This window comes from Trachurus japonicus, chromosome 13, assembly GCF_045865225.1.
Source record: "Trachurus japonicus isolate A0001 chromosome 13, Traja_1.0".
Taxonomy (NCBI): Eukaryota; Metazoa; Chordata; class Actinopteri; order Carangiformes; family Carangidae; genus Trachurus; species Trachurus japonicus.
This window is the reverse complement of record NC_140919.1, coordinates 25,709,471-25,731,994: the sequence shown is the minus strand read 5'-3', so window position 1 is coordinate 25,731,994 and position 22,524 is coordinate 25,709,471. Positions and strand designations below refer to the sequence as shown.

General features: G+C 41.4%; 1 protein-coding gene across 2 annotated transcripts in view; it reads left to right on the top strand.

Moving 5' to 3' along the window:
- The first annotated feature begins 8,173 nt into the window (after positions 1–8,173).
- LOC146976032 (cGMP-inhibited 3',5'-cyclic phosphodiesterase 3A-like) overlaps positions 8,174–22,524 on the top strand; it is a 71,982-nt gene continuing 57,631 nt past the window's right edge. The window contains exon 1 of one of the 2 annotated variants that reach the window (XM_085795545.1): positions 8,174–9,468. In XM_085795545.1, coding sequence (XP_085651671.1) covers positions 8,545–9,468 — 924 coding nt within the window. In that variant the 5' untranslated portion in view covers positions 8,174–8,544. The remainder of the gene's footprint in view (positions 9,469–22,524) is intronic. The other variant, XM_085795546.1, reaches the window with a different exon arrangement.

Below are 22,524 nucleotides of genomic sequence, written 5' to 3'. Positions count from 1 at the left end.
AATCTCAGCATTATGTACAGTAACTGGTGGAGGGTATGAACCCACTGGGAGACCGAAGATGATTTCTTTTGTTTTCTTTGAATTAATAATGAGTGAATTGTTTTCACACCACTTCACTAATCTGTCTGTAGCATGCTGATGAACACAAGGATCATCTTCAGGGCTCAACAAAGACAACAGTGTAGTGTCGTCTGAAAATTTCAAAATAAAAGTATTTGGACATTCTGTTTTACAATCATCAGTATAAAGTGTGAAAAGCAACGGAGAGCTCACACAGCCCTGAGGTGCTCCTGAGTTAGTAACAATAGAAGATGAGTATGTCTGGTTAACTTTAACTATCTGGTTTCTATTCGTGAAAAATGAATGAAATACATGTGTGCAAACAGACTGTAGATGTACAATGGCAGACATGGTGGTGCTCTGAATTTTCCATATAGTCTGAACTATTCCCGTTCCAAGGCCCAGTTCCCTTTGACTACCTGAGTTAAAGTGACACACACACACACACACACACACACACACACACACACACACACACACACTGAGGCAGCTATCAGTCCTGATAAGCAAGTTTTTTATCCATGGATTCTTGAAGGGTTAGCAGACAAAGCTTATCATGCTGCTGACGTAAGGCCATCCTGCTGCCCAGTTCAGAGACTCTTTCTACTTTGACCAACAGGGACTGACTGCTTTAGTTGTTTTTTCCTGGTCTGGCCTGATGAGATCAAGGTAGTTTGTGACGGACAGGACATCTGTTTCATTTTGAAAGAAAAAGGGTTGAGCGGACCGTGCTGTGGCACAGCTTCATAAACAAGACACGAGAACATTTAAATTCATATTTCATGATCACAATGCAGTTTTATCTTCATGGCTACCACACATGCAAAGCTAAAATGAGAATTTGAGCTACATATTCCAAGTCATTATCGGTGCTAACAGGCCACTGTTGGAGATTTATCTCCGGTGGAGAGAAACAAACAGGATAATGGCACATTTTCTGCTGCACTAACTCATAAACAACCCCTCATTCATCATATGGCAACAATTAAGGAGGGACAGAAGAAGGTGTGTTTATGTGCTGGCCGGGTGTATGAGTTACACTTCAGTGTTTGGCAAATCAGCATCAGATAACAATAATAAAAATGCATTTTTTTTAAATTCATGCATCCTGTCCTTCTTGCTGTCACTTGCAAGGAAAATCATAATCAATCAAAATCATTCATGTTTCTTACTCTAACACTAATAAAAGCTCTCATGCTGTTCTTCCTTTAAAGGACTCTGTGGAGTTAGTTTTGCAGATAGTTTTGTTGTCAAGCCTCCTAATGGAGTTTGTGGTGAAATATTTAGTGAGAACTGAGTAAAATGTTTTGAGGTTACATGTGCCAAACCCATCTCAATGGTGATATCTGAGCATTCATGTGCAAGTAGTTACTAGATCTTGGCTTCAAATCCTTTCTTTTTCATTGCTCTTGTTCATTCTTTGAAGGGGGATATATTTATATACCTTTGTGATCAGATTTCTGGCTCTTAACACTGATTTTCTTCATGTTGTCAGTTTTGCACGACGTGCATTTTCAGCTGCTCGGCGCTGGCAGATGGTACAAGCAAATGACCGGCATCACAACACATTTTGGTGTAGAGCCAAAAGGAAGGTGACATGATAAATTACTGCACTTATTGTCAAGATGAATCATGTGAAACTATGACATTTAAATTCCTCCCCTGTTACCTACCACCATAAACAAAGGCCCAGATTTTTTTGTTTTTCATCTTCTTGGTTACTAATAAACAATGGAAGCAATAAACTTGTTGTTTGGCTTAGTAGGCTATGCATGTTTAATTTATGCAACCTTTAATAGGTCTTTTAAAATGACCGTTGCTCATTGTGTAATTGATCTCTAAATTTTTTTGTCCACAACGTGAAGGCTCAGGAATTTGTTTATTGCCCCCACTCCACATAAAAGAATAGAAACTAAAAATCATTGTAAATTATTTGATTTACAATATGCAAAACTATTTCATGTGATGTTTTTATATTAAGATCATGTTCCATGAGATTTGCAGGAAAGAATGTCACTTTATGGTGCTGATGATGCACAGCAATGTGACACATTTTATCTTTGTCAAACAATTTGCAACTCATTATTTGTGCAGCCTTCATTATAACCATGCACACTGCCCTCCCCTCTCCAGGTGTTAAGAGTTTTGTGCGAGAACTGTTTCTTTCTTTCTCTTTACTATCAGACTCAGCTTTTTCTGTGACATCCGCGGGCAATCGCTAATTTGGTGTGCATTGTTTGGGGCAGTGAGTCATGTGTGTCCTTGGAGTACAGCCTCTGCTCAGTCACTCTTGGGAGTTTGCTGCTGCGTCCAGAACTGTGGAGTGCCAGTGGTGTACGTAAAGTGCCGCCCCCGTCCCCCTTAGAGCAGAGAAGTGTTAGAGCAGTACAAATAACAACAATAACAACTTAAAATAACAACTCTGGTGTTAAGGAAAACACAGATAGGAGACAAGAGAAAACAATCATCTCACTCAGACATTCTGTCCCTCCTCTGTCCCCACATTCACACAGTTATACACACTCTGTGGCACACACTTGTACAGCTAAGCATAGCCCGTGTTCTCCTTTAGCAGGCGCAAGGCCTGTTGTCTCTGGCTGCCAAACAACCAGCCAATGACGTCTCTCTGTGTGTCAGAACATGACGGATCGCTTTATGTGCCATTATCCAAAAAGGTTATGACAACAGAAACACATCCTGTGATGTCTGAAAAGCAGAAGTTTATTCAAGAACGCTTAACAGTAGCACTAAGCTGTAAACTGTGCACATGTGTATAACTTGGCATAAAACCAAAGGCAGTGACATGCTCAGTTTTGGTTTATGTTCTCACAGCCACATGAACGTAAAACACAGTGATGTGTGAGTGAAATGTGTAACAGCGCATTCAACGTGGGCTTTTTTCAATGTGTGAGTGGGTGTAAGTGTCAGAGACAGTTGGAAGTTCCTGTGTCATTAACAGCGTTTACAGGATTCCCTGTGCTGACGTGTATTTTACAGTAATTAACACTTAAAAATTTGAGAACGCAAGAGGTTTGATGGTGTTGATAGTTTGGTATTTCAAAGTTCTTAAGATGTCATCAGGGCTCAGAGTTCTATAACTATGGACACATTTAATTAGTCAATTAATAAAAATGTTTTTAAAAATTGTTATTATTTTTGAGATAAAGCATAATTTAGTGACTATGCTGTTTATATGGCCTGTTGCATTTATGATAGTAACTATTACTGATAATCAGACAGCACATAATATACACATTGTAACAATATAATTTACATGTTACAATGTGTACGTATATTTGTGTAGTCTTATCTGTCATAAACAGGAGATTGCGGGTTATATGTCACGGTGCTGCCAGGACGAGACCCGGGACACCGTCAGAGGCACTGATCTTGGTTGGTGTTTTTGGCCAAGAGACGCTGCCTTCCACCTCGCGAATTGATAATTCAAATCTAAAAGTCTTGTGTAGTTCCTACTATAACATGAAATGAGTGTACTGCTTTCTCTTGTTGTTGAACACTTTAACTGTAACCCCATGTGGTAAAACACTAACTGAAGTGAGTAGGCCGAGAAGTGATGTTTCACCACCTTCTGTATTTGGAAGTTTCAGGTCTGTTGTACATCTGGTGGGTTGGAAAGGTTGGTTCTGTTGTACCCGTGACCACGACCATCAATGATGTCACTCTCTACTGACACACCCGGGAGTACACTTTTACAGCAAGGTGAGTCAAAATAAACTTTTTTCCAAGGACACACTGACAGTTCCTGATGTAAATACATACATGTAAATCAAATCCTCTATATGCAATTTCATTGGAAATCTAGACCAAGGCTTTGTAAACACACAACTTGTAGCTACAAAAGGATATAGCACTTGTGTTTTTATATGATGGGCAAGGTCAACTATTCACATTGCGATAATGTATGAAATACATGTGAGCTCAGGAAGAGTAATCAGAGAGAGGAATCAGGAGGAGAAACTATTCAAAAAACATTTTAATTCCCCCAGCCATGAGATGGAGATATTATATTTTTAAGGTGTCCACACGTACGAAACGTACCTCAGGAATTCCATGGGGAAGTTTTTTTCTTTTTTTTTTTACACAAACCTTCATTCAGACTTAAAGAACTGATATAATTTGGTGGATAAAGTTGAGAGGTTGATGTCACTGTGACTTCACAAAATTATTTTTTGGCAATAACGCAAAAATCCACATGCTGATTATGACACAACTTAAAGCAGAAGTAAGCAGAATATTTGTGTTAATATAAGTCTTAAATAGTTATATCTTCCGACGGCAATCACTTATATAGAGTGTTTGGTCCGAAACACGGGTCTGTCAGTCACTCTGCTCTGCTGTAAGCCGAGGAGAAAACTTTCCTTGTATCCTACAAGCTTTATCCAATGAGGAGAGAGAACGGCATAAAGGGGCGGTCCTCTCTGTGTGTGCAGCCAAGGGATGCACGTGAATGTGGTGACGTAGGGACGAGGACCAATAGATCCATGACGAGGGCGGGGACTGCTAACTCCATCGGCTGACAAGAAGATAGCCAAAACGACCGGATCACTTACTTCTGCTTTAACACAAATGTCTAACTGGGAAAAAAAGAAGGTCTCGTCTCAGGTCACCTTTACTGTAATATCACAATATTCTGCACATGCTTCTGGCCACTATAGTTGACGGGTGTTGCACGTAACAAATGTGGTGGAAAATTTAGATTGTAGTCTAGATTGATTAGTGTGACCTAGGTACATTGTTTGAAGTGAGGATGAGATGACCACAAGACAACCATGGGACTCGTGACAGTATCCTAAATACCTGTAGGGTAACATCTGACAAACATGTGCTGTATCTTGATTGCTTGCTTTGTTGCCTGTAGTCTACTTGCCAGCAATGAGTACCCGGAAATGTTGAGTACCCCAAAGTTTTATGTTAGAAATATATAGTATGGGTCCCCAGTATTCAGAAACTGCCGGATGCTAACTTATATATATTGGGCAATTAGCATAACAGACATAATTAGCATAAATTAGCATAATTGCCTATATGGGCAATATTTCAACAAAATTGACTTGGCTGATCTGGGCAATATTAGTGTGGTTTTAGGGGTTATTGATGATGCTGAATCCATTTCTGACATTTTCAAAATTCAAAATGGCTGTCTAAACCGGAAGTGACTGGTTTGAAATCCATCAAAATCGGCCCACTGGCCCAAAATCTGGTCACTTCCGGTTTAGACAGCCATTTTGAATTTTGAAAATGTCAGAAATGGATTCAGCATCATCAATAACCCCTAAAACCACTCCAATATTGCCCAGATCAGCCAAGTCAATTTTGTTGAAATATTGCCAATATAGGCAATTATGCTAATTTATGCTAATTATGTCTGTTATGCTAATTGCCCAATATATATAAGTTAGCATCCGGCAGTTTCTGAATACTGGGGACCCATACTATATATTTCTAACATAAAACTTTGGGGTACTCAACATTTCCGGGTTCACAATGGGGCCCTATGGGCTGGCAAGTAGACTACTGTATAATCTTATGACTGTAAGGGGATTGCCAGAGGCTTAGAAGGGGCAGAAGCCACTGGTCAGTCAGCACAACTCTAAACTACTACCAAGCGACTCTACAGAGGATTAAATTGTTGTATGCGTACTGCCTCTACGTCTTGTTTTTTTGACTTCCAACAGGTTGACTACATTTTTTCCACAACACACACAAAAAGCTGCATTTAGACAATCAACTTGAGTCCTCTGTAACTTGATGAGTTATCAGCAACAGAAAGATTTTCATACAGGCATTGTTGGTGAGAATGTGTAAATGAATGACCACAGTGTTGTGCATGTGTAACAGTCAGATAGGAAAAGAAAACTAGACATTTTGGTATTTTTATTTTATTATTATTAATTTAACAAAAATCCATCACATGATTTGTTTAAGTTTATTTTTACTTTAAATATGGATTATTGTTAAAGCAGAAGTAAGCGATCCGGTCGTTTTGGCTAACTTCTTGTCAGCCGATGGAGTTAGCAGCCGTTTTGAGCAAGAGAGAGAAAGTTATTATGCCGCGATTTCTCGCTGTGTGTGTGGCGTGCATGTGCTAATGCGTCCTCCATGTAGGCTAGACTACAGGCTGAATGGATTTTATTTGTTTGATGATAGGATTGTTGTGGAGAAGATGACCATTTCACTCAAATCCATATTGTTTTATGTCGCCATCATACAGGACTAAAACCTGAGTGTGAAACCTGTTACATACCATAGACTCTCCTCAGGCTCAGAGGAACACTTGGTGAAGAGGTGCTGTCATCCACTGCCACAGTTCAGAACATGAAGCAGAACGTTTACGCTCTGAGGATGTACAGTGTACGTGGGGTTGTGTAAGCAGCCACAGAAAACCTGATGAAAGCTAACAATGACACACACGCACACACATACACACATCCATCCACTTCTCTTCACGCACACACTTCACAGTGATAGATCACACTGTTACAGCACTTCCTCAGTACAACTAGAAGAGTGTGTCTGGACAACATCTCTCAGGGCAAAGGGCAAAGAATGTTATTATCATGGCTACCTTTGGCGAACCGGGATTAGGTGTTAGTACCGATGTACAGCAAAGACAGATAGGAAACCGGATGGAGCCAGTCCAGACTCTGGGACTTCTAGTTCTACTAGTACACCTGTGAGTATTAGCCTACACATTACAGTACTTACACTGTAAAATTGCCTGAGATGTATAAGATGGAAGGAGAACATACAAAGAAGGAGTGGTCTTTAGGCTCTTTATGACCTGTTGAAAATTGATCAACCTAACAATGTAATGTAAAGGAACGAGCTTGGTGAACTGTAATGTGATAACTACAGTAATGCCTTACACTACTCGTTACTGAAAACAGTAATGTGATTACAGTAATGCGTTACACCCAACACTGGTTTCAACACAGCTCCAATAAAGTAGAACAATACATATTGGCAAACATCCACTGTCCCTAACCCTAACCCTAACTGTGATGGGATGACTGAAACATGAGATTTACGCCCTGATTGCACCGACTCATGCTGTAACAGCACACCACTGTAATAAAACACAGCTCCTACATTAGATCATAACTCACACTACTAATGGGCGAAAGAAGACATATCATAAATTACGGACACAAAAAAAACAAAAAACAAACTATACCTGATCCATCAGGCATGTTTCAGACTAAATGGAGCACTTGTGACGCCTGCCTTTTTAGGCTTATTCATACAACTGAGTTGAAACAGTAAGTAAGTAACGCTGCAGAAAGAGATGACAGACTTGAAATAGCTGTATGTGGCCGCATCGCATCCTTTAAAATCCCCTCAGGAAAAGTAGGGCAAACAGGTGAAGGCTGCTAACTTGTCCTAGGTCACACAGGAGGTAGATGATGATGTGATTTAGGATTTTAATCCACGAAAAAAAAAACATGGGTAGCAAGATGATTATTACCAGAGCTAAATTCTACTTGTTATTCGTTGGGTTGTGCTTTTCTTTTTTGTGTATTTTTTGGAGGTGAATATGATGAAAATGATTATGTGTCTCACCAGGCTAAAGGAAAGTAGATTAACTAGCTTCACCCACCATTTAGGATGTTATGTAAATGATGAACCCACACACGTGCTTCCCTTCATGGTAAGGCGCCATGTACATGTGAGCTTTTGAGTGACCTCAGAATGGCCGACGACGTTGTTTAAAGTTGCCATTCCAGGATGAAATTCCCTTTATTGATCTCCTTGTCATATTCATACAGTGTCGTGTAACTCCTTAATGTACTGGAGGATTACCGCAGTTCATTCTTGTAATGTGATGCTCCATCTTCCAGAACAAGCCAGGAAATCCTGATGTAAACATGGCATCCATCCACAGTGAACACTGAGTCACATCCAGGCCTCCAGACTTCATGAACAGAAAAAAAAAACACTGAGAGGAGCTGAAAAACGTGACGTGAGGAAATCACCGGAGTGGCAAAAAAAGGAAAAAGGGATAGTGTCTATAGTGGGAGGGGAGAGAAAGGGAGGAGAGGAGAGGAGAGGGAGGGAGGGTAAGAGAGAGGGAGAGAGACTCTGGAGGAGTGGGGGCAGTGGCCTAGATGTGTGAAACGCCAGGGGTTGCTTTTTTGGTTCACTGGGCAACTCAATATTAGACCAAATGTAATGGGGAAGTAGTTCTGAGAAGCAAATGTAAAAGAAAAAGTTGTTAACCCCTTAATTTGGTAGTTTAAAAATAATTTGTATGCACTTATTGAACTTTTATTTTGTGGGGTGCAAGCATCACTGGTCAGTATTTGGTGGTCAGCTGCGCACAGCCAGCACGCATAATCATGGGAATCATAGGCGAAAATATGTAGGCTATAGACCTGACACAGACAGCACAGAGACTTAAATCTATTAGCTGTTATTATTATTTCTCCGGACGGGTCAGCGCTGCATTCCGCTTGACTGATAGCCATGGCCTTGGAGGCAGACAGCGACAGAGGTTCATCAAGAAGCGCTCATGAAAAATATCCCCGGGCAGCGTTGGAGCGCAACGGCTACGTGAAGACATGTGTCACCCCGTTGCACCAGGACGCAGGGAGCCAGTCGTGGCTGAGACTCGCCGTGACATGGACTTGCCGAGGAGTGTCGTCTGCGGTCTGCGTTGCCTCCGTCTCCGTTATTCTCGCTCTGCTGCTCAGATTGGTCGACTGGGATGCAGGCAGCAGCAGCAGCAGCAGCAGCAGCAACGGAAATAGAAGCAGCTCCGGCTCTCGTCTTCATTTCGTGGCGGGCTGTGCAGTGGAGCTGCTTTTGACTGCGTGTTACTGCGTCTCCCCGGTTTTTACGCTCGTATGTGCCTTCTTCTGGGTCGGACTGTATCTGATTCGCTGCGGGGTGCTCATCCGTACCGCGTTTTTTCTCTTAGCGGTGTGTCACTTGGGCGAAGCCGCGGCGCAGTCCCTCCTGCGCTGCGCCGAGGAGCAGCTGCTGTCCCTCCCCGCAACCCTGGTCGTCCTCGGCTGCGTGGGTAGCGGGGCTCTGCCGGTCGTCCGGGTGGGTCAGGGAGTGTCGATACTCGTCTTCATTAGCATCATCAGGGCCGTCTCCCTCGTCTCTCTGAGCGCAGTCCGGGCCAGCTGGAGACCCTACCTGGCCTACCTGCTGGGGCTGCTGGGGGTTTTGCTTGCGAGGTATGCTGACCGGCTCCTGCCGGCCTCAGGGACCAGCGGGACGGGGTGCTGTGGCTCTGTGACCGGGGCGAAGGAGGAGGACATCCCTGTCTTCAAAAGGAGACGGAGGTCCAGCTCCATAGCGGCCTCGGAAATGATGGCTCATTGTCAGAGCAACAGCAAGTCCCACCGCAGGACTTCGCTGCCGTGCATTCCGCGGGACCAGGTAAGACATGTCCAACTTAGAGCGTCTGAACCAAGGCGTAATCAGTGTTGTGTGATTGCGTTGCTTATGACCTTTTTTAAAACTGCTGCAGGCCCTGCGACGCTTTTTCGGTTCGCTCCGTGTCTGTGATGGCATGTGTGACAGCTTTACGCGCGTTTCCTTTAAGACATGGAGCCAGCCGGGATAAGTGAGACAGTGGTATCAAGCTTTATTAATAATATGACACGAGCGATCGGTTCTGCTCCATAGGCCCACAACGGGTTCTACAGTTTCTGAGGAGACACCATCACTAGTCTGACATTCCTGTCATCTGTGTTGTTTTTGAATTGCAACATCTCTCCCACACTGCTGCTGTTTACCTCCACTCTGACATCGCTGCTCATTTGGTCATCATCATTGTGCCGTGCGCTATGTTTGTGCCGCCGATAAGCAAATGGAGGGTGCACAAAGCATGCCAAGGTGCCGTGCGCGCCCGTGGAGGTGTGAGGTCACATCTAAATATTTTGAAAGCTTTTGTTTATCCTCCGGTGTGGTGCACGTGCTGACACACTTTGCACATTGTGGAGCCAGACATGATCCAAACTGATGTGTTTTCCACAAGAGCCATCATCTGAGATCAGACTTTGTTGCACTGCATTGTGTTGTCGTTCCATTCTTAATGGTGTGATGTGTCAGTTCCAGGGAAACCTAAGTAACCCTGCTGTGTAACTCTCTGATGCTGGAGGTCCATTGGAAGCTCTAAATGTGGAGGATGGATGTGGAGAGATGTTTAATGTCATCCATGGTAATTAGCTGGATGTGGCCATAAATCAAGGAGTGAGGTGGATGTGCTCTGTACCCTGAGTGCTGGTTCAAGAGCGAACTTGGAGACTGAAGCAGAAGTCGCTCACGTCCCAAAATAGCAATGATTTCATCCTGTGAACACTGAATTTGCATTTGTGCATTTTTCATTGAAAGGAAAGAGAAGCTGAACTGTACAGGAATATCTCAACATCTTGTCCACGTTCTGATTCAGAAGTGCAGGTGTTTCACTCACTCACTCACTCACTCACTCACTCACTCACTCACTCACTCACTCACTCACTCACTCACTCACTCACTCACTCACTCACTCACTTCAGCTCACACTGAAACCATTGATACCTGAGACACATGACTCCCATGGATGTCTCCTCTACTGAAGGTTATTCTTTTGCCCCTGCTTGTGCTCATGCCCTCTAGTGACAGACTGAGATAAAACAGAGATGTTGGGAATGAAAGAAGCTGGCAAGGTGAGGCTGTTGCCAGATGAGAGACAGAGATGGGGAACACACACACAAACGCACGCACATGCATACACATTCACATGTATAGTAATTATATGGCTCATCAGTTCTCTTCCTTTGATTGGTGGTGTAATCGAGCTCTGAGGTAAAGACACCTAATAGTTCCAACACTCACTGGGGTTGTAGGTCTTTTGGTTTTAGGGCTGCACTACACAAAAAACCTCATATTGAGATTATATGGATGGACAGTCAGATATTAAGATTGGCATATGTGATTGTGATTTCAAATCACAATGTTGTTGTGACACATTTGACCTTTTATAAAAAAAATAAAAAAATAAAAAAAACAGTTTCTGCGATGTGGAGATTACACTTAGCCATACTGCAGTTTTGATTACATTGCGGTTAGATTGGTACCTTATGCACTAGTCTTCAAACCACATTGGTTGCAGTTTAAAGTTACGAAATCTATAAAGTGATGAGCTTGGTAACTTTAAAATGAACTAAATATTGAAAATACATTATAAGTATTTTCAGAAATCGATTTTTTTACTGTTATCACATTTACTATCGATATTTCTGTGGCTGATTTTTTTTTTGCTATGTATTGCATCACAAAAGAAACATCCAGATGAAAATGAAAACTCAAAAGAAAATAGAATCTCTTTAGATGAAGCCACTTTAGTGTATTTCTTATAAAGATGTTGCACAAACCACTTGTAGTGGTTCTTGCATAGCCATTCCTATAGATTTAGCCTTTTATGAAGAATTTGAAGAATAAGATAAGATGGGCCTTTATTGTTTCTTAAGGTGGATAAATTTGTCTTGGGCATTCGAGAGATACATACAATCAATAAATAGTTGCCGCCATACACAAAAAAGAGCATGCAGAACAGAATAGTTATTTTGATGATGGGCTTCTCAGGGCCCTGTGACAGCGGAGCATGTTCAACTTTCTGAATGTCCTGATGTGGAATTACACACCTCTTCTCATCTCTCAAATTTCATTTGCCTATCTGGAAACCCGAGCTGATTCCACATCAGCTGTCCAACTCTCAGAGATGGTTGTTGATTGCTAACTGGTATCCAGGGAACACTGAGTTAGAGGACCATCTTAACTATTAGAACAGCTCCATTAGCCATTCTACCCTGTCTAGTCTGGGACAGCCATGATGACAAATTGGACTTTAAAACTTAAAAAAAACAACAACTCACAATTGACCAGATGCTGAGGACAGCGTGTCCTCATGTAGCACCACTGTGTAATCTGTGGGACCTGGGAGAGGAACATGGAGATTGATGTAGGGCTCAGGAGGGGAGAAACACAAACAAATGGACTGCAGTCTGGGTGCTACCAAAATACAACATTTTCTAGATCAGTGTACATTTTGTATTAAGTGGAGTTGTAAATATACTGCAACACTTTTTCAGTATACAGGATGCTATTTTTTTGTTGTTGAAATGGATAATTCCAGTTGTTAGTTGCTTGTTCAGTGTAAATCTTGTCCTTTCACCTATGCTATAGTCAATACCCCCCTAGATTAAATTGTCTCCACCAAATTTGTTTGTCTTCTCTTAGATGCTGAATGATATACAGTATTGTCAACCTGTGCGCTGAAAGCAGTTGCCGGCTTCAGGTGTAAATAGCTTTGAATGGTAATGAGTAGAGTGTGATTAATAGGGAATTGTAAAGTATAGCTTGAATGGAAACTATAAAAGTGGAGTCTATGAGGCTACAGCTGCTTGAACATTTACAATTTCATTACAAAATTACATGTTGTTGGTTGTTATGATAACTTGCAGTTAAATTTAGCTTGCATTGTCATTTAGAAAGGTGGTCAAATGTTCATTTTCCTTGATTAACAGAAACTTTTTGTTCTTTGAGATTGTACATATCAAGACAGCAGCACTATAAAATCATTAATCGCTATTTGCTATAGAGCTTTCTGTCTGTGTGTATTTCTGTGTCCAAATTTTTTTCAATATTGTTCTCAAAAAATCCACCTCGTGCTACCTTTGCATGAATACTCAGCCTTTATTTGTGCGGTCCTGTCAGTTGTTGACTATTTTGGAATCAACAATTTATGCATTTGCTTTAGATATTACAGAGCAGAAATTCAAATTATTCATATCGGTTCCTCATATCTTCTTTCTCTTCTCTTGTCCTTTCTTCTCCTTCTTCCTTTCTATCTCTCTCTCTTAAAGTCTCTCGCTGACACAAACACACGCAGTTTGTAGGCACAGTTTATCCATACTGTAGATAATGAAGCTCTCCAGAGTGCAGTTGTACCTGAGAGAAGTGGGGGTTTTCATCAAGCGTTGGTTGTGCAGTATTTATGAAGCAGGCTGGTGCAGCCTGCCAAGCCAGAGGCAAGACAGGCACTCTGCTGAACTGGAAGCTGGAAAATAGCACTGGCTCAGCTCTGTGGCTTTATTTCTGTGTTTTTTTTTTCTTTTTAAGGTGAATGGAATTTATTATTTTGCTGTTGTGTTTAGCAGAAAAAAACGAGCCGACAATAAAACAACGAGAGGTTATAAACAATCAACCTGATGCCGTTTTTTAGTCGAAGGATTGAAGGATTTCGACGTGAATTTTACTTGGTTATGATCTTTCTGGACTAGCTCCACACAGAGGCCTTGTGTTTTGACAGAAGTTGTTTGCCTTTTAGCCAGGGTCTCAGTGGGATGGGGATTTCAGGGGGGGAAGGACCTCTGCTAGTGGTTTTTGGGTCACATGCAATTGGAAAGCACTCGCTCTATACAAGATAACGACAGCCATAAATAGAAAGCCAAAAAAAAAAAAAAAATGTGAAAAGTGTTTTCTGTTTTGTTTCACTGAGCAGTTTGATTTTCCTCCATAGTCCAGTCTCATACAGTGACAATACTTCCTAATACAAATGCAAGCACAAGAGCAAATAAAAATACAGTAGTTAAAAAAAGGAAAAGGTTCAGCTAAGTGGTGCTACATCTCCTCTGTCAGAGTACAAAGGCTTAGCAGCATGAAACAAATTAGTTTTCTTGTAATTGTGAAGTCTTTGGTCATTGCAAAAAAAAAAATGGAGGTCAGACCTGGAATAAGGCTGAAATGTGTTGCGTAACATATTCATCATCCCATCATCATATACAGTATCTGTGTCAGAAGGGAGGGGGTGGGGGGAGGCAGATTTTGAAGCAGAAACATGTGCTCTCAAATCTATTTGCGGGAAGGCCCACATTCTTGCACTGACGTACATACATTTCCAGGGAGACACACAACCTGCTCCTGTTGCCAGAGCGATGTCACTTTCAGTGGCCTTCAGGCTTTTTACATCAAACGGTATAATACAGATGCAGGACTTTCACACGCATCTATACTAGCCTATGCACAGTCACTCTCTCACACAGACACACACTCCATCCTGAACATCTTCTGTCATGCAACCCCCCTCCCCTAAATGCATAAGCAGCCAGTACAGGTTTGATAAAGAACAGGGTTCTTACAGATCCTTAAAAAGTCTTAAAAGGCATTGAATTCATTAATCTAAAAATAAGGCCTTAATTGGCATTAAAATGTCTTAAATAAATTTTTCAAAAGTCTTAAAAATATTAACACATAATAAGTGGTATTTTATGGTTGTAATTAGTCTCAAATCTCAAAATAATTGGTAACATTCCGACATAGAGAAGTTAGTGGCGGCCGTCAACGCTAAAGCTCCCGAGTCAGTGTTTTTTTTTTCCGGACTTTTTATGCATTTATTTTGAAAGGACAGCTGGAAAGAGACACAATCCAATGTTCATGTAGCAGTCACTTTACCTTGGATCACATAGGAAAGTGGGTAAAATTGTCCCTAACCCTATGTAATTGATGTGGTGTTTTTTTTTTTCTTCTTTTTTCTGCATTTGTGTTTATTATGAAGTCGGTCTTAAATTTCATTTCAAGTGGCTTTAAAAAAGTCTTAAATTAAACTTGGCTTAAACTGTAAGAACCCTGAAGAAGAAAACACACATTCATTCAACTAACCAGGAGATGTTTAAAGTTTTGTGTTCATGGCATATATCTTTGGAGCAACAAACTAATATGTTGCATATTTTATTTGTTATTGTTTAACTTCACCTCAAAACACCGTAAATGTATTTATTAATGTTGTTTGATTTGAGTTCACCTCTTGTCAATATCAGTGACGTTATAAATATGATTTGGTTGGTGTAAGCTCAGCGAGCTAACTTCCAGCAGCATTGTCCTGGCTAATCAAAGCTTAGTAGTGGTATTCATCTGATTGGTTAGTCATTCTTTTTTTCAGCAAGGGAAGTCAATTTCAATTTTATCTGTCTGAAGAGAGATGTTAGTCTCTACAGAAGGTGTTTACAGCTCACAGCCGTCGTAGTTTCACCACACATTCACAAATTAGTTGGAGGGCGCTGTGTACCTAAATAAGAATATAGGGAAGAGGAGGGATATATTCTGTGCTGTAGCTGCCATTATATAATACACAATATACTGAAGTATATGAAAGTCACGAGTGTTTTTATTAAAATGACAGTGTGAAATATGGGGAACATGGCTTCCCTTGGCCTCCCGGAGAAAATACCACTGGCTCTGCATTGCAACAATGAATCACCACAGCGTCCAATCTGCCTTCAGATCACACCGCCTATCCTGACCTCTGGTCTTGTAAACAAAACAATGGCGGAAGCTCTTAGCAAACAACTGATTCTCAACACCTCCACCTGTATCTACACCACCTGCCCCCCAGCAAGAAACCACATTTGGCAGCAGAGTAAAGTTGGGTCAGAATTTGCACTTATACTTATACAGTACAAGATGTTTTTCAAGTACCCCCATTCACTCACAGCAAAATGTGGTGCACATGTACGACGGAGTATTAGGGCCACATTTAAGAAAAAAAAAATTCACAAACTTCGAGAATAAAGTCGTAATTTATGAGAATAAAGTCGTAATTTACGAGAATAAAGTCATAATATTACGAGAATAAAGTTGTAATTTATGAGAATAAAGTCATAATTTTATGAGAAAAAAGTCGAAGTAAAACGGAAGTAGGTCGAGACGAGAAAAGGTGATATACCACAGTGAGCAGGGTAATGTTGCTGTCGGCTAAACGTTTATTAAACTGTTCTGCTCACTGAGCAAACCTAGTTTTAGTTAACCTAGGTTAACGTTCGTTACATGTTGTTTAAGAAGTCGTACAGAAGATGTATTGATCTGTTGTGATCAAAGCAAGTGTTAGGGCGACTATGATGGAACAATTAATGGTCGCCGAGAGACTAAGCGAAGGAAGTGTTTTTACTTGCCGGACGCGCTTCAACAATAAAAACTAAGCTACAGAGGTTATGTCGATTCACAAAGTGTATTGAGGTAAAAACATAGCAGTGAAACAACCCCACATAAGCCTAAACACGTCCAAAACAGTGTAAATTAGCGGTCAGCAAAAAGTAGGACCTTCACCCCTCACCCTCTCAGTTCATTCATTCACAGGTGAAGAACAGCTGATTTTACTACGCTTGGTGTGGTACCATCCCACTTGATTCCTCCCCGGATGTGACACACCCACACGCACACAAAACACTACATGGCATCTACAGCAAGGTTATTATTGTTTACAGAACGTATGTGTTGATCATTTATGATCATGTTGTCATGGATTACAAAAGTAAACCAAAGACATTGGATTTCTTGAGGTCACTTGCAGATGTTTGTATGAAGAGATTTTATTCTGGCGTTGGGGCCTCTGCAAGTGTAGGCTATTGCCGCGTCGGAGACGCCGTGCTCGCCGGAGCTCGACTCCCTCTGGATCCATAATCTTAATTATCAGTCGGATTGTTTCGAGACACCACGAAACCCCTCTGAATGGCCCGCTGATGTATCCACCGATAACCCTGCAGTTGACCAGTTCCAGCCATTTCCCCCTCCACAAAAGCAGTGACTTCCTCCAAGTCCGTCTGGTTATTTCTCTGGAAAAGATGCATTTTCTTGCATATAAAGTCCTAATACTTATGATGATATGATGCTGATGTGCCAAAAGATTAAGTATCTCCTTGTTTGTGAAACCTATCCTAAAGTACAACTCCACAAAATCCTCCACGGCCCCCATTTTACCAACTGTCTTCCTCTTAAACAACAGGATATTATGACTTTTTTCTCATAAAATTATGACTTTTTTTATCATAAATTACGACTTTATTCTCGTAATATTATGACTTTATTCTCGTAAATTACGACTTTATTCTCATAAATTACGACTTTATTCTCAAAGTTTGTGACTTTTTTTTTTTCTTATGTGGCCCTAATACTCTGTCGTACACATGTGTATGTTATGTGTGAATAAACTATAGGGTGTGCAGGTACTACGTTGTTTTTACTGTTACTTTACTCCACTGGGTATCTATCTTTCAGTGCAGCACTTGGTCATCATTAAGCTCAAGAAACATCAAACATTCACCATGTCCTTTTTGTTCACATCACAAGTTCAAGATAGGAAACGCTCATACTTGTGTGTTTGTATGTGTTTTAGATAGATGTAGAAAAAAAAGGTAGAGAAGGAGATATCTTTATTTACATATCACTACACTGTTAACTGTCACTCACCCTTTATATATAACAAATAGCATGCAGGTGTTATGTATACACTGCTCTTTTCTGTTAACTTACGTCAGCCTCAGATGGAGAGACAGGAAAAAAGATGATAATTTCATCCAAAATGTATGTAAATCAGTTATAAGACGGATGAATGCAAATTCAATCAGGGGCCAAAAGCAGCAGTGCATAATCAGATGACATATCAGCAGTCTCGCTCTTATGGACTCTTGATTAGTCATCGCTAGAGGAAGAGACTGGAAAAAATGTGTAAGGAGGAATGATGAGCAGAGTAAAGGAGGAGAGGGGGAGTGGGATCTGCAGATATTAGGCAAGGATAAAGAAAAACAACATGTGAGTTCAGTAGCCGGCTCTGTCAGCAGAGGTTGCAGCTGCAGCTTTTTTTGAATGGATCATTTTCATTCAAGAAAAACAAATGAGGGAAAACAGCAAAGGTCGACACAGTGGCCGACACTAAGGAGAGTGGAGGAAGAGAGAAGTAGCCTATAGAGATGGGTAAAAAAAAAGTGATTGAAAGAAAAGAACACACTGGCATTAGCACAGGCTGTATCCAGCCCCAAGCAGCAGTCAAATAGCCAAACGCGAGTGTGTGTGTGTGTGTGAGAGAGAGAGAGAGAGAGGAGGGCGGACAATCTTGCTTGAGGGGACCTAATGGCAGGAGCTAGCGTGAGAGGGAGCGAGGAAGGGGAGAGTGTTGAAAGATTTGTGGGGGAGGGGGAGGGAGAGAGGGGGAGTGAGAGGAGGTTTTGCTGCCAAGCGCAGCAGAAGTGTTGATGGTAAAAGGACAACTATCTGGTCCCCGTGTTCAGCCTCTCTGACACTGCTCTAAACACACACACACACACACATCGCTTTGAGCTCTCACACGGACTCGCAGACTCACACACACCGCCGAAGCGAGTTTGTGTCGATCGCATATGGTTTTGTGCGGCAGACTTTGCATGGATGTGGGTGTGTGTTTGTGTGTTTGTGTCCACGTAATGTGAATATGGCTCCATGCCATATGCTCCCGCAGAGAGAGAGAGAGAGAGAGAGAGAGAGAGGGAGGGAGGAGGAGAGGGCCGGTGAAAGAGAGTAAAAAAAAACAAAAAAACTGTGTGTAATCTCCACAGTTTGCTGCTGAAAGGCACCACCAAATAATTTTAACCTGGCCTGGCCACTACTGTATACACGTGCACACTACACACACACACACACACACACACACACACACACACACACACACACATACAGTGGCTTCTCTGCTGGCTGTCCACATGAGGTTTAGTGGCCTTGGACAAGGATTGCCTTGTTACTCAATTCAATGGTGTGTTTTAGCTCCAAAATATGCTCGGTGAGAGACGGGGGGAGGCTGGTCAGCGTGGGCAGGGGGCAGCATCAATGAGCAGGATCTGGATACATCCGTCCATCCATCCGTCCGTCTGTCTGTCTATCTGTCATCTACAACTGTCTTTACTTGTGCAAAGGGCTGTAAGTGCTGGCGAGTTTCACACTGTTCTGCTCTGATTATTTTGGGTGAGAGCTTCACCTTCGTGACATTTGTCAGTTTGCACTTTTGAGAGAAAGTGCAGCTCCCATTTCACAAAGCAGAATTAGGGATTCCCCAACTTCAGCCGTTGCTTTCCTCTGTGGAGCATGTTTGGGAATCCTAGAATAAGTCTGAGGGTTTGTGTTTATACAGGAATGGCTGGCATGTACACCTCTATGTGCTCTTTCACAGCTGCAGACTTATTTAACACCTACATACCTGAGAGCTGCCCCAATGGTCCTTTAATCTTACAGTGTAACTGACAATGCAGTCAAATCTCAGCCAGTCTGTGTTACATGTCCTATATCTCATGTCAACTTAAACACCACAGCTCCCAGAGAAAGTGGGAATTCCTTTAAAAATAAGTGCTGCCTCACTGTAACAAGTATGAAAACAAAAAACAAATTACTGTAAACACTGAAGTGCATGTCTGTGCTTCCACAGTAGGTCAACCCAACACTCACATTCTGTACTTAGGATAAAAAATAATAGGACGAATCGCCTTGTTGTTTACAACTACTTCGGGTAGAAAACCACCATTCGAACAATAGTGACGGACGAGAGTTTCGCTATAGGCCTATATCTACCTTTTCATGTCACTATATCGCCGTTTAGACTAATCTGATGTTTATAAAGTCTATAAAACCAATGATTGGACAAACATTACTATTTACATGTGCACATTTTTGTAATTAGTCATGGTTATCAGAGATTAGCTGGGCTAACGGTTACCTGTTTAACTTTAATAACTCAGTGACTCAAAAAACGGTCCATGAAAAAATATTTTCTCCAGCGGATATCTTAGTTACACCATGATTGAGCTAACTGGAGTAGTTTCATGTCGTGTCCGACAACGGGAGGGTTTTAACAGCTGACATCCTGGTGTTAGCTTAGCTACCGCCGTTAGCTTAGCTACCGCCGTCAGCTGTCCCTGTCAGCTGCAGCCACTTATGTTTTCTAGACACCGTGATTCCCCCAAACTGAATAAGTACAACACATAGCAACACAAAACACACACACAGAAATAGTAATGTTTCTTCAATCATTTCAGATTTGTCTAAACGGTGATAGGGCGTGAAAAGTATGATATACAGTTGTGTTCAAAATAATAGCAGTCCGACATCACTTGCAAGATAAATCACTGATTTTGTTAGAATTTCAACTTTTTTTTTTCAACTTTTTCTAGAAGGTTTAGTAAAGGTATAGAAAACCAACAGACCCAACAGGCATGATGTGCATGCTGCTGATTCTGTGAAACTGAATCATTTACTGAAAGGGGCGTGTTAAAAAAAATAGCAGTGCCAGGTTCAATTATTGAGGTCATTGATTATGTGAAAAAAAAAAGGTGTTAAACAGGTGGCCCTTACTCAAGGATCAAGGCAACTGATGCTGCATATGCTGGCTGTGCATTTGTCCTTGAAAAACAGAGTAAAATGGGTTGTTCAAGACACTGTTAAGAAGAAGAGCATTCTTTGATTAAGAAATTAATAAAAGAGGGGAAAACCTATAAAGAAGTGCAGAAAATGATAGGCTGTTCAGCTAAAATGATATCAAACGCTTTAAAATGGCAGCCAAAACCAGAAAGGGGAGGAAGAAAAAGAAAAACGACTATTCGAAGGGATCGGAGAATAACCAAAATGGCAAAGGCTCAGCCAATGATCAGCTCCAGGAGTATCAAAGAAGATCTAAGATTGCCTGTGAGTACTGTAACAATCAGACAACGTCTATGTGAAGCCAAGCTACCACCAAGTCCCATTGTTAAAAAAAATACATGTAATGAAGCGGTTACAATTTGCCAAATAACACATTGACTGGCCTAAAAAGAAATGGTGTAATATTTTGTGGACTGATGAGAGTAAGATTGTTCTTTTTGGGTCTAAGGGCCACAGACAGTTTGTCAGACGTCCTGCAAACACTGAATTCAAGCCACAGTACACAGTGAAGACCCCCACCCCCCCACAAGCATGGTGGTGCAAGCATCATGATATGGGGATGTTTCTCGTACTATGGTGTTGGTCCTATTTATCGCATACCAGGGATCATGGATCAGTTTGAGTACATCAGAATACTGGAAGAAGTCATGTTGCCGTATACTGAAGAGGAAATGCCCTTGAAATGGGTGTTTCAACAAGACAATGACCCCAAACACACCAGCAAGCGAGCAAAATCATGGTTCCAGACCAACAGAATTCCTGTAATGGAGTGGCCAGCACAATCCCCGGACCTTAATCCTATTGAAAACTTGTGGGCTGACATAAAAAATGCTGTTCATGAGGCAAAACCAAGAAATGCAGAGGAATTGTGGAACGTAGTACAATTGTCCTGGGCTGCAATACCTGTTGACCAGTGCCAGAAGTTGGTTGACTCCATGCCCCACAGATGTGAAGCAGTTCTCAAAAACCGCGGTTATGCAACTAAATATTAGTTTATGATTCTCAGGAAAGTTGAATCTTCAAGCATTTCTTAGTTTTTACAGTAAATTTTTGAGTTTGTAAAGACAGATGTCAACACTGCTATTTTTTTGAACATCATTCTTGACTTTCTGTAAAATATGATCAAATTCAATTACTTTTTCCAATTTTCATGCTTTGAAATAGAATGTGCAGTGTCCCCAATGCATTTGTGTTCATTAAAATGCAATTTATTTGAAGAATTTCGAGGTTTACTCACCTTTTTAAACACACTGCTATTATTATGAACATATACAGTAGCTAAACTCTCGTTCGTTACTATTGATGATCTCATTCAAATTACGTGCTGGTTTTCTACCCGGAAGTAGAATGTAAACAACAAGGCGATTCGGTCTATTGAGGGAACATGCCAACGATAGCTTTAGAAACACAACTGTTAATAAGGGCTGTAATAAAGGACTGTATTAGGACAAAAACACGGATGCACACAACTTTTCTTTATTTTGACTGTTTAATGAGATTAAGCAACAGTAGCCTACAGAACATGGGCATAACTATGTGAGTTGCTCTGTCAAGAAACCAAAGGAAAAAAAAATGTAGCTCACATTACATATGCAAACATATGTGTGGCGGCCTGGGAAAACCCGTCGGATGTCGCGGACGTTCGATTGTGGCAAATAGCCAAAATAGGTGAAAAAGTACTATTTCCACGATTTTGATATTTTGTGTGATTCTGGTACTTTGAACTCTCTACTACATCGTGGTGAATAAATATTTTAAGAAAACAAAACAGAAAGTACTTATTTTTATGTTTTTATGGCGAGTAGAGCGTTTCGTTTCCAGCTGAGCCACAGCACAGCTGAGCCGCAGCAGCAGCGCTAGAGGAGAGGACGTCCGTTGTTGTTGTTGAGGTAACATTCAAGGACCCTCGGAAAGCAGAGAATCCCGCGATTCAGATGCTTTTTTACAGCTCGTCTTCATCATAAACGGTTCGGGAGGTTTTATTTTTGTTGTTGATGTTTTGTAAAACTTGTGCAAGTGCCGATGATAAGTTCGGTTTAGCGCCGATGCTACGTTCTGTTTAGCATTGATGCTACGTTCGGATTAGCATCGATGCTATGCTAGGTTAGTGTCTGTTCCCGTACCACGTGATTACACGCACCCTATTGAGAGTGAGGAGTCACGTGCCGATTTGGTCTAATCTGGGCGGGGTTTGAGCTTTTTACAGTCCGGTCGGCCATGATGGAAGGAGACGCTATC